The following is a 13958-nucleotide window of genomic DNA, read 5'->3' as shown; positions in this document are numbered from 1 at the left end:
TTTCTGTGTGCTGAAATTCAACTTTTCCCAAATATGGAGATGACTGATATCATATATGTCTGACGTCATAGACCACATGAGACTGACACATTATGTCCATATATGGGCATTCCAAGATATGGGCTTAATATTGATCAGGGATCTCCATATATGGGCATAAAGGGACAAGGACGGAATGTTAGCACTGCTCAAATAGGGACAAGGACTGACAGATAGAGATATCCATATATGGGCATGAAAGGGACAAATGATAAGACACTCGTGACTCGCGTCAGGGCAACCACACTTTCAATTTCCCAGAATTGTATCTTTCTAGTTTATTTCAGCACTTCATGGTAAACACCATATAATGAGATTGTTCCTTGTCGTTTTCAAAATCAAGCCGCTAGGATGGATACCGCAATAGACGTTGAAATCGCATATGAACAACTGCTTCTAGCGTACTGATATACCCTACACAACATAGCATTAGCAATCAGCGGCTTAACTTGGGCCTTTTACACACACTGCACTTGCAATTTACTGTGGTGGCGCACACACACACACACACACACACACACACACACACACACACACACACACACACAGACAGAAGCAGAGAACAAACGAGTGGACCCAGGAGCGTCACAAGGGGGGCAAAAGTGGGACTGAGTTACTAGGGCCCAAGGTGGAGGGGCTTGGAATTATTTTATACTTTAGCTATTGAAAATAGCAGATATACAAGCTTGTAGATCTGCTATTTTTGAAAAGTCGTGAAAATGTATGCAAATCTTTGAACATATGTATTTTTTAAGCGAACATTTCACAGCACCACTGACATAGAAACATAGGTTTTTCAAAAAAATCTTAGAAGGATTTGAAATATTCAAGACATTTTCAAAAAAAAAAAATAGTAGCAGATCTACAAACTCGCAGCGCAGCACTCGGTGCCGTGCTGTGAGCTTGTATATCTGCTATTTTTCAATAGTTAAAGCACAAAATAATGCATAATAATGCGTTCCCAGTCTAATTGGGTTAAACCCCCTCCCCTATGAAGAACATTCATAGGGAGGCCCGCAGTGAATCCTTGTACCCAGGGCCCCTGAGTGGACCGCGGGCACTGGGCAGGGTGCGAGGCGGTTAAGGATATTCAGCCCCTCGAGTCGACAGCCCTAATTTAGAAGAGGGGTTCAATCACACAAATACAGAATGCAAAATTCTCCAATCACCGAAGGGAAGAAAGAGCCTCTCCATCTCTCCTCCCGTTTACCCCTAGCTTCTCCAAACCGTCTCCTTCCCCTCTTTCCCTCCTTTCCGTCTCCCTTTCCTCTCTCCTTGCCTCTCTAGGACAGGCACTCGTTTGGTTGTGTTGATTAAAAACACGCTTTACATTTGGGGAAATGATAGGGGGAGTAATGGGCACGCTGAGGAAAGGACAGCCCTACTCCCATAATGGGACATGGAGCGTATATCCCCCCCTCCCTCCCCGTCCTTCTCCCCCTTCTTGGACCCAAATAGATGCTACTCCAGGGCTCCGAGCGCGCTCGGAAGGCATCTGCCACGAGGCCACTTCAACCACAGTCCTCCCTGATTTATGTCACTTGATTAGAAAGGGCCCGCCGGGCTGAGGGATTTATTTATTTGATTGTATGTATGTATGTATATGTATGTTATGTGTGAATGTACGCCTTCGAGTAGCAGACCCAAACGGATCGCGAGGGGGGGAATGGGGGTACACACCGGTAAGTGAAAAGAAAATAGGTAAATATAACATGTAATCAACAGAATGACCACTCACAAGATGGAGGGAGCAGAAATAGGGGTATGGAGTGGGGGGGGGTTGCTGCTAACATGATTATAGGCTTGGTTGGATTTATTTATTTCTTCTCCTTTTTCTATCTTTTCCTTGATGCAGGAAATAATCGCCAATCAATTCTTGACGTGCCTCTTTCTTTTCAAGCCAGGACCAAATAAAGTTGTTATGTTTCTGTTTGTCAGCGTCTGTGACACTGGTGTGCGGTGTTTCTGCCGGTAATATAATGATAGGTGGTCAGATGGGTGGTCCGCATGCATTTTCAGAGCTATTTGAATGATCAATCAATCAATCAAATCGATAGTGTTCTGGCTTGGATCAATGAAACTAATGTAGTGTACTTGAAGTTCCTATTTACAGTATCTATAAAAGAAATCCAAGTTTTAAATATATAATGTGTGTGTGTGTGTGTGTGTGTGTGTGTGTGTGTGTGTGTGTGTGTGTGTGTGTGTGTGTGTGTGTGTGTGTGTGTGTGTGTGTGTGTGTGTGTGTGTGTGTGTGTGTGTGTGTGTGTGTGTGTGTGTGTGTGTGTGTGTGTACTGTGTATATATAAAAACCCACTGGTTAGGAATAGCAGAACTAGAAGATGGTAGCCAGGCAGAAGGCGTGGCTATTTATCTTTGTCTGTCCTCCCGTGAACGGCAAATCTCCGGCACCGTTGGACCGATTGGAGTGAAACTGCACACACTCCCCGAAGTCCAGAGCAGAAACACAACGTCCTGTTATAGCGCCACCAACAGGCCGATTTTCGCAAAACACATTTTTGGCTATTACGCCATCCCATTTTGTCCAAACACCGCACAAATTGGCACACATTGCTCTATAGTCATGTGATCAAGTCGGATCTGTCAGATTTGTCATATTCGTTCTTTATGGCTAAGATTGGCATCCAAGGATTGCAAGAGTGGTCCGTTTTTGACAAAATGTCTCAAAGCATGGGGTGGCAGTGGCTCAGGAGGTAGAGCGGCCGCTATTCCAAGTTCAATTCCGGGCTCCCCCGAAGTTAGTGTTGAAGTGTCCTTGAGCAATACGCTGAACCCTTAATTGGTTGGTGCCTTGCATGGTTTATCTCTCCATCGGTGTATGAATGTGTGTGAATCTATGTAAAGCGTCTTGGATAAAGGTGCTATATAAATGCACCATTTACCATGATAAAGGCACTATATAAATGCACTATTTACCATTTGCGATTGCCGTGAAACTTTGCACACAAATTCCCATTAGGCCATGGTAGAAATGCCACCCTACATTTTTCAAATCAGCCTCATGGTAACGCTATAACAGGCCAATTCACGTTTTTACCTAACTCGACTGAGGCCAAGGAAAACTCTGCCCTGCATTTTTCCCATCAGCCTTTTATATCGCCACAAGGAGGCCGATTTTTGCAAAACTATTTTTTGTATTAGTCCTACAGATTTTGTCCAAACATCATGCAAGTCGGTGCACATTATCCCTATAGTCATGTGATCAACACGGATGCGTTAGATTTTTCATATTCCATTCTGATTTGGCGTCTAAAGTTTGCAAATCGTCACTTTTAAAGTGTGCAGGTACCCTCTATACTCTATACACTTAAACTGTATGTTGGTTTTTTTACTGAGAGAGAAAACAATGTTTCACATTAAGCTATCTGGGGACCCCCCAAATTAATTTGGGGACCCCACAGGGGGTTCCGACACACAGGTTGAGAACCACTGCTCTAGACTATAATGACTGAATTCCGAACATTGCTGGCCCAAAATAACCTACCTGTCCTGGCGGAGACCTGTGCTCCGAGGAGCACTTTTTCTAGTTAGCCTAATACTGCCTCTTCTTGGGCTGCATCCAAGTTCTCACTGGCTTGGACTATAATTGTGTTTACCTGGTGAGTCACTTTATGTACTTTATGCACTGCATTGTCAGTATGTAGGACACGCAGGAATTGGTTCTGGTTAAGGTGCCAGATGAAACAGGACAATGTGCAAGACAAACAACAATGTGTAAAAATCACTGACAATCAACCTTCAATGGAAGCACAGTATTTCATTTCAAGTAAAAAGAAAAAGTCGATTGTAAAAAGTTATAATTAAAGGTATAGTATGTAAAGGTATAGTATGTGATTTTAGTTTGATTAAATGTTAAATAGCTCTATATTCTGAGAGTAATCATTGCTATAGAGTTTGTTCAGTAACAGGCGTCTCCCCGTGTCTCCAGCTCTTAAGTAAACAGAAAATGCAATTTCAGGTCGGGATACACATTTTATCCTATCACGAGAGGTTCCATTTGCACGCTCTGAGTTACAGACTTTTAAGGGTCCGTGTGCAGCGCCGGCGGGCCGTATACGCAGACTACGCACTCTGCGTAGGGCCCCCGCCGATCAAAAGGCCCCCCACCGCCCCCTCCTCAGCAGAAAAGAACTACTGCTGCATAATCGTTTTCAAACCGAAATCGCGATGCGGAATCTCGCGATTAGCGAATCGCAAAGGCCACGGTTACTTCCCAAGCAATATGGAGACGTTTTAATTTTTAAAATCCCTTCATAATTGACTAAGCACGATCAAGTCAAACTGTGGTGACTTTCTTTGCTTCCGCGCATCTCCACACCGCTGAAAGAGAAAGTGAATGTGATGTTTTGGCACAGTGGCCACTGTGCAGGAGCATGGGAACTAGGGGTGCTGCAGGTGTTCCAGCACCCCTATGGGAAAGATTTCATTTTTTATTTAAATAAGAAAAGAACAAATCAAACATAGCAAAAATAAGTTGCCTGTTGTTGTCGTTTTTTATTTATTCATTTATATATATTATATATATATATATATATATATATATATATATATATATATATCCATTATAAAATGGATAAAAAAAACGATAAAAAATATTAGGCCTATTATTTATTCGCGGGCGCTCACTACGCTCGCGCCTGCAGGAAGGCCCAATAGCAGAATCATGCTTAGGGCCCCCATGGGCCCAGAAACGGCTCTGTCCGTGTGGAACCCCCTCAAGGAACGCTGAGGGTCCCTGGACCCCACTTTGAGAACAATACTCTGTGTTAAATTGACACGTAAAGATGTTGTCTCAATGTGAGAGACTGTGTGTGTGTGTAGACCCATTTTTCTTCCCATTTTTGTCGTTTTGCCAATTAATTGATTAATCGCAATAATAAAGATAACGGATATGGTTACAGTGCGGAAGAGAAAGTAAAGTACCCCAATCAAAGGCAGCGGCAAAGAAATGTCTTTTGGGTCTGCAGATTTCTGGGAGTCTGTTCCAGATACTGTATGACGTGGTGCATAAAAAAACAAATGCTGCTTCCCCACGTTTATTTTTGGTATTGGGGAGGGAAAGCGGACCTTTCCCAGATGACCTGAGATGTCAGTGTAAGGACTGGATTGATATCCTCCACTTTCTTGGTTGTGTCGGCTGCTCTCAAGCTATACAACGAGACACACAACGGTCGCTTGCCAAGGCCAGCTAGGATAACCAAGGACAACCTAGGACTGTTACCCAACTCAACTGGAACAATAGTTGTACTGACTCTGACCTCCAAGTATTTTTTCCCAGGGAGGGTTGCTTGTGGTGTCTTGCTATGTCACCCTTTCTTGCTTTACTGTTTTTTTATTCTTGATTTATTTGCACTGACTATGGACACTTAATGTTTGTCCCTGTACTATTGGGTTGTGTTGGTAGTATTGAGTACTATTGCTGTGTTGGCATGGCGGTGAGATACTTGTGTTGCACTGACTAGCTTTGACTGTTATGAAGACTTGTGTTTGGCGCTGCATTGTTTAGTTGTGCTTTAAGTATTGCTATTTGTGTGTGATGACACTTATGAGCGTTGAATGTTCTTTTTGACACTATGTATATATTATTTTATTGTGATAGCTTTTTTGACACTTTATTGCGACCGTCAGTTCGCAGTTTAGTATCAAAACCTCCACCGGCCGTCCGTCGGTCACACGTCACACGTCACACCTTTGCCCTGCTCATATCTCCGCATCAGTATGACATCACACTGCTGACATCAGTATGACATCACACCGTACACAAATGACCCTTATATAAGACCGGCATTATCTACCGACAGATTAGTAACAAGATGTCAAAATCGTCTAGGAAGGATGGTGTGAGTCATGCTGGCACCCTTCGCGGCAGGAGGAAGCTGGTGCAATCGACCCCTTGGCTTGTCGGGACCCCTGCCTACTAACGGGGTGGCAGGCTATCACCTCAGACTAGAACCCGTACGGGGTGGCCGACAAGAGAGAGGCCTTGATGTCCCTTTACTCTTTGATGGGGTGGCCAGTTGACTAAGAGTTTCCGTTCGGGCCTTCTCGATATTGTACAGATTTCCACGGGAAATCTGGGGGTGGCTGTTACAAAGACCCTCACTCACTCACCTTCACGTCATGTGGCTAGTCGTTAGGTAGCCATAGTTACACGTTGAAGGTTGAATCTCCAGATATGGACATAACCAACACATCCCTCCATATATGGAGATAACCGACGAATCTCACTAAGTCTGACCTCACAAGCCCCATATTTGGACACGAACAACATATAACTCCATATATAGAGACATAGCTGCTGACATCAGTATGACATCACACTGCTGACATCAGTATGACATCACACCGTACACATATGACCCTTATATAAGACCGGCATTATCTACCGACAGATTGTGGAGATAAGCGACCAACGGTCGCTTATCTCCCGATTAGGGAGTCTTACTGGTGTATATATTCTTTTTTCATTGCGACCGTCAGGTCGCAGTTACTATCAAAACCTCCACCGGCTGTCAGTCAGTCAGTCTGTCTGTCACACGTCACACTTTTGCCCTACTCATATCTCTGCCACCGTTGCCCCCAAACTTTGCACACACACTCCTTGGCTGCCAAACCGCAGCCTCCTCCACTCATTTCTCACATGGCCCTCTTTTAGCGCCACCATGAGGCCAAATCTTGCGAAACACATTTTTGGACACTGCTCCTACAGATTTTGCCCTAAAATCACGCAAAGCGGTACACATTATCTCTAAAGTCATGTTATCAACATGGATCTGTCCCATTTCCCATATTCCCTCCTGATTGGCTACCATTGCCTTCTAAAGTTTGTGGATCTCCCGATTTAGGGAGTCTTACTGGTTGTTCCTTGCTTTTTTAATTTTCTTTATTTATTTTTTTCCTTATTTATATATTTTTTTTACTGTTTTCAGTACTTTTTTTCTTTTTCTTCTCTGTAACCTTAAAACTGATGTCCTGCCTCTGGGTGACTGATTTTCCCCCTTGGGACAATAAAGGTATCTATCTATTAGTAAGGACTCCAGCAGCAGCTTTCTGAATCAACTGCAGTTGTCTGATTTTTTTTTTTTACGGATACCAGTAAATACACTAGTTACAGTATTCAAGTCTACTGATACCACACATCTCATGATACTATACCAGATGCATCGAATGCAGACACACATACAGTACAAACCCCAGTGTTTTACAGTGGTACACACACACGCTGGTATTAAAGTATAGGTTTAAGGTGTTATCCCTTGGACCTGGGGCAGTAATACCCCATATTACTGCATTACACACCCAGGAGCCAAACCGCTCAGATTACAGAGAGGAGAGCGCGCGTGTGTGTGTGTGTGTCGGTGTCAGTGTGTGCGTGTGTCGGTGTGTGTGTGTGTCGGTGTAAGAATGCAGATGAGTGCATACAAATATACACACTCTATGACGTGTGTGTCCTCACATTCTCGAACACGTTGCTATTCTGCTGTGTGTCCGTTTAGTGAAGGTTTACAACCAACCCACTGATTCTAGAGATCGGGCCATTGTTTTACTCCTATTTGATGTGCGTTTTAAAACATTTTAGAATTTTAAACACTGATTAACAGGTATTCTGCCGATTGTAAAAATGAAAGGTATGCTTCAGGTCATTGTTGGTGACGGGTGCCTAATATTTCCTGGGATTTCCTGTCCACTCACTATGATACCTAATCCTGCACACAAAACAATATCAAGTGTCAACTATAGTAGAAGTGGTGGGTGACCTTTAAATCATTGGTGGCACAAAGTAAAAACGTGAGGCGAAAATGGCTCTAACAACGCTGGTGTTTGGCAGTGCATTGATCCCGCACTGTGCTTCAGAGAGGGTCGATCTTGTCCTATTGAAAGTGTGCTCAATATGCGTTGTTAGATTAGATGTGTTGTACGCATGAGCACTCATGCACAAATTAAACGCCGTTTGTGGGGGGAAAGAGCAGCTCTAATTGAGTCTGCATTGAACAAAATCTCATGATTATACTTAATATGCCCGCTGCAGTCCAGTGGTACACTGTGTGTGTGTGTGTGTGTGCGTGTGTGCGTGTGTGCGTGTGCGTGCGTGTGTGTGTGTGTGTGTGTGCACGTGCGTGCGTGCGTGCGTGCGTGCTTTTATCTACATGTAAATTGTACTATACCTGATTGTCATGACTGAGTAAAACAGGGTGGTAATTTCATCCGCTGCAGGAGATGGCTAATAGACCCCACACACACACACACACACACACACACACACACACACACACACACACACACACACACACTACACACAAACGGTGATCAAACATAGTGTCCATTCCTTAGCTATACATCCCGTATCAATGCCTCCAAATCATTTCATGTCAATTCTCTATTCTCCCTCTCCCCCCCTCACCCTGCTTTCTTTTCCTCTCTCCCTCTCTCCCTCCCTCCATTCTCCAATCTTACCCCCCCCCCCCCCCCAAGGTTTCAGTCTTTGAGTATGGGCACTAGGATTGCATGTGTGAGCAATAATGTCATTTTGCTGCATTGATAAAAGATTGATTGTCCTTGAGCCAGGCTTTCCTAATTGTCCTTTTTGCTCTCTCTCTCCTCTCTCTCTCTCTCTCTCTCTCTCTCTCTCTCTCTCTCTCTCTTCCATCCGCTCTGCCCGTCCTCCTTTCCTCCTCCACCTTGTCTCCCTCTATTACCTCGTCTCCCTCCCTCCCTCCCTCTCCTCCTCCGCCTCCTCGCGCTTCCTCCTGCCGTGCCAAATACAAAGCGAGGCGGCGGAGAAAATCTGCGGGTGCGATTGTCAAATCAATTATTCATTCTGTGCAATTACACTCGCACAAAAGAAGTTTCCCCCGTGCTCCGGAGTGGTGATTAAATTAACTGCTATTCCAGCTGCCCGCCGCCACCGCCACCACAGCCCCTAATAGAATATTCATGGCTGGCGGCCCGACGGAGTGTCCGATCTCCATTAACTTCATCATGCTCACTTAACTCTCGAATACCTGGAACGCGCCCGAGTCGCGTTAGATTTGAACCACTTTAACTCATTTGCTGCCATTTAACAATACCTTCGTACTCCAATCCTGCCAAACTGTCTCCATAGACTTCCATGTAATTCATAGTGCACGGATCATGCACACCCATGCCTAGATAATGCACCACGTGTGTCCACATTGCTCACAGCTTTCAAACAAAAGAATCCGAATGGAAATCCGTTCAGGCATTCATGAGATAGCAGCCACTATGTTTTACACTGTTGTGAGCTTGGAGGTCTGCTACCTGAGTTGTATGGGGGTTGTATGGGGGTTAAACAAGCAATTTCGCGATCGCTATCATGCCTACTAACGTTTTTGAGGTCCAAAAAAAAAAAAAAAAATGATTTTTTTTTTTTTTTTTTTTTCAAAATGGCGGCCATTCTCGGGTTCCTCGGGCGTGGCAGGGAGGGACATCCCAAAATTCTCGGGTTCCTCGGGCTTGGCAGGGTATGAGTTAACCATTATTTTATGCTTTAACTATTGAAAAATAGCAGATATACAAGCTCACAGCTCGCAGCGCGGCACTCGGTGCCGCGCTGTGAGCTTGTATATCTGCTATTTTTCATTAGTTAAAGCATTCAATAATTGTAGGCCTAAATGGGTTAAGCCGTTTAGACTGGGTACGCATTATTATTATATATCATATCATATCATATCATATCATATTATTATATATCATTATTATTTCATGCTTTAACTATTGAAAAATAGCAGATATACAAGCTCATAGCGCTGCGAGCTTGTAGATCTGCTATTTTTGAAAAATCATGAAATCATGAAAAGTCTTTGAATATTTTGACCCGATTCTACAAGTATCTTCTAAATCCTTCTAAGGTAATTTTGAAAAACGTATGTTTCTATGTCGGTGGTGCTCAAACCTTTTTCATGTGAAGTACACCCAAAATGATATGTATTTGGCCACAGACCCCCCATCTCAAAATAGTTACTTCCAGGGACCCCCAGAAGCTAAATTTACATAAAGAATACATATATTTAAAGATTTGCACACATTTTCACGACTATTCAAAAATAGCAGATCTACAAGCTCGCAGCGCGGCACTCGGTGCCGCGCTGTGAGCTTGTATATCTGCTATTTTTCAATAGTTAAATCTTTAAATAATTCTAGGCCTGAATTGGTTAATTACAGGCTTGTTATTGTATTTACACCTAGTTAGAGAGCGTGCGGAGCTCCGGCGTACCCGCGCGCCCACCGATGCCACAGAGCGCGCACGACTGTGTGACAATACCAAGTTAGAGCCGACACTACCAAAGCATGGTAATACTAACCCCCCCTCCCACCCTCCACATGCATGCGACTTGTCAGTCCTACTGTACATGCGTGCGTGCGGCTGGCATTCACACTCCAAATGAAGTTGCCTCGCTATGTCAGAGAGCACGTCCTGTCCCTTTTGTGGTGGATGTGTTTGTGGCGCTATGCGAGGGACACACTGGATGTCTTCCTTTCGATCCCGTCGTCGTCTACTAACTTCGCATCTCGTCTCGTTCTCGTTCTTTGCCTTGTGGTTGATTCGATTCGTTCCCGGCTATTTGAATTGCAACCCCTACTGTGCACGGACTTGAAGCGAGGTCTCTCTCTTTTTCTCTCTCTTGCCTCCTTAAATCATTCTTTTATCTGTTCGTCGCCACACAGTGATTGAGGTGGAAAAGAGAAAGGAGAGAATAGAGGTGTGGTGTGTGCGGGGGGATTATTTTCTCCCTAGCTTTCAGAAATGACACGATTGCTTTCGCTTAATCATGCATCATCACACCCCTTTTATTCCTCTGATAGACTAGTTCACACCTTCCTCTTCATCTCTTCTCATCCTTCCTTCCCTTCATCTCTGTTCTTGCTCAGATGAGAACTATCTAGTACCAGGGCTGTAAATATACCCATTGTTACTTTGGGTGTTGTATGTATTGTATGTCTTGATGATGAAGCGAGTACATGGGACCATCTTTTTAGCAATAGCTTGTTAAATTGTACGTTCCGTTTTCAACGAGTTACAAAGTTACGTTGCCTCATTTAAAACCAGGAAAATAACATTTATTCCATATCACAATATTCCAACATTCCCTGTTGATATCTAGTCTCATGTCATGATATCAATATTATTTAAGCAATATTACATGAGAGGGTGTGCATTATCACGGTTATTTGCATGCCAGCCTTGCTGCAGGAACGAGCCGAAGGCGTGTTCTGTAGGCAGGGCTGATAACCGTGATAAGGCAGACCCTCAAGTGTAATATTGCGATCATACAACAGTTGCCCTTAAAAAAACATGTCAACTTAATTTCATTGTAATTAACCCATTTAGTGCTCCAGAAATGAACGGGTTAACATGTCCAGCGTGCCTCCCGCAGGCTGCATCCACGACCGTTGTCTTATTTTGAAGGCCAGACGTCCATAGCGTAAACACGTCCGGTTTGACGCCATGACGTCATTCACCGGAAGCGATCGTCATCAACATGCGGTTGTGTAATGGCCGATCGATGCCTTTCAACATGTGTTTTATTAGCGAGAATCTAATGCCATCCTTGGCTTTAAAAGTGTTGTTTCGAGATAATGGACATTAAAGATGAGATTCCCCGTCGGCCTCCATGTTAAGGGATTACTATTTTGTGCATGTGCATCCGTGATGATGATGAATCAGCGAGTCCAATCGTGCCAATCGTTTCCAACGGACCCTCGGGTAAGAACGCCAGCGTTACTCTATATACAGTACTTTTCGCAAGTATACTGGGGATCGGCACTCTAAATACTTGAGTATTTTTCACGAGTATACTCGGGATCGGCTAGAAATGAGTTAAGATATTCGATAGGAATTTGTAACTTTTTAATGCCTCATTTAGCTACTATGTCCCTGAACGTCTAGCCTAGCATAGTGTGGGGAGAGGGAATGCTTCAGCTCTTTCTCAACCAGCACAGCTGAAATCTTTGTTTGATGAGACCGTGCAATAGTGCTCATTATTTGCACGGGTAGAGAGCTATTTCAACCAATCAGATTGCTTCATCGGAACTACCTGTTAAATTAAATTAAATTGTGATATAACGTAGTTCCTAGCCTCGTCTGGTAATAGTTTCTGCTGTTGCTTAAGTCAACCACTCCTGTGTGTGTGTGTGTGTGTGTGTGTGTGTGTGTGTCTCACATGGATGGTTTGTAGTTGCCATGGTGGTGTGTGTGACCATGTAGTGTTTAACTACCATCAATCGTCCTTGTGTATCTCCTCTTAGTGTGTGTGCGTACATGTGAGCTCCCCCTTACTTACTGTTAGTGTGTGTGTATCTAACCTTTGTTCCCGCGGGTCAGACAGTGGACTGGTATTTATCCATCAGCCACTAATGCAGTGTGCAGGAAGAGAGGAACAGGAGATGGCTGGGCCCTGACAGCCTGCCAGATGGACCAATCGGTATTGGGGATGGGACGATATGAACAATTCCCATCGCGATTATTGTGACAAAAGACATCGCGATTTACGTTATCGCGATAATCAAAATATCCTCAACATCCATTATCCTGGGGCGGAACATTTGCCAAAAAAGAGCAGATCTACAAGCTCACAACGCGAGCTTGTAGATCGGCTATATTTGCCAAAAAATAGCAGTCGCAAGCTTGTAGATCGGCTATTTTTTGGCAGAGATTTGGTAGAGAGTGGAAAAAAAAGACTATCAAGTACGTATATTATAAGTACGTTTTACTCCATAGAGAGGGCCAGGAATATGGTGAATACATCATCGCCCTAGGCAGCAAAAACGAAACCTAAGCAGCAATGAAATATTCAGATTTAGCATCACATCCATGTGCACAGTAAAGCATTATACATTATCAATATAGAATGTATGTACACCTTTACATTTGCTACATATTCGCTCCATCTATACATGCAATCAGTTGTTTGTTTACAGTCCGTTCCTTCCGTCATGTAGAGTTTACGTCCCTCGTGTCTTCAAAGGAACGGGCGACGATACTCGATTTCAGCCTCACACAAACGCTTGAATATAGATCTCTATGACTATGACCGGCTACTTCCATCATAAAGCAGACGGACACCACTTTTATCTCTGTAGTCTCATTGTTGTCTTTGTGGATCACAGTCCACGCACAGCCGCATCGAAGACTCAATTGTCCAGAAATGGAGCAAACCGCAATGATCAGCCTACGGCGCTAAAGCCAAAGTGTCCGCTAGCTTGATGCAGTTGATGCATCGTGCATCGACTGACTGTAATCACAACCTCCTCCTTCTCTGACTCCTTTCTTTCCCCCTCTCTCTCTCTCTCTCCACATATTTCCTCCTGTCCTCAGATCGCCTCAAGATGTGGAAGGAGGAGAAGGAGGTGTACAGGAGGCTCAAGGAGGTGCCGGACAAGGCGCTGACGGCCAGCAGCTATTCGGACGTTAACCTGGCCAAACTGTTCCAGGCCTTCACCTCCCTCAAGTAAACACATGTGTAGGATTTACTGTACATGCACCCCCTCTTTCTCTCTCACACGCACACACTCACACACAGCTTGTAATGTACATACACAACAGCACCACCTCTTTCTCTCTCACACGCACACCCTCACACACAGCTTGTACATACACAACAGTCCCACTGATGACCAATAGACTCCTGGTGGATTGATGGTGCTCAGGCGCTGCCCCCCTACTCCATGGTTTTTACTTTTTACTCTGGATGCTTTGTCTAATTGCTTTGATACAGGTTGAGGCAGGTAATATATGAACATGTGAATATTCCAGTAACATACGTGTGTCTGTGTACATTCCCCTGATTGTTTTTTTTTTTTTTTTTTTAGTGTTGCTTTAACTGGCTTGCGCCTGTGGAGGACACATTGGTGTGTGTATTTGTGAGCGATTATAGACTATG

At 44.0% G+C, this 13958-nt stretch overlaps 1 protein-coding gene across 1 annotated transcript in view; it reads left to right on the top strand.

The window, feature by feature from the left end:
* Positions 1-13758, top strand: part of pola1 (polymerase (DNA directed), alpha 1) — a 121245-nt gene extending 107487 nt beyond the window's left edge. Inside the window, exon 37 of the mRNA XM_080751720.1 lies at positions 13394-13758. Coding sequence (XP_080607846.1) covers positions 13394-13530 — 137 coding nt within the window. The 3' untranslated portion in view covers positions 13531-13758. The remainder of the gene's footprint in view (positions 1-13393) is intronic.
* Positions 13759-13958: the final 200 nt, after the last annotated feature.

This window comes from Nannobrachium achirus, assembly GCF_963921795.1.
Source record: "Nannobrachium achirus genome assembly, chromosome: 21".
Classification (NCBI taxonomy): Eukaryota; Metazoa; Chordata; class Actinopteri; order Myctophiformes; family Myctophidae; genus Nannobrachium; species Nannobrachium achirus.
Note: the sequence above shows the minus strand (reverse complement) of the source record. Positions and strands in the feature narration are given on the sequence as shown.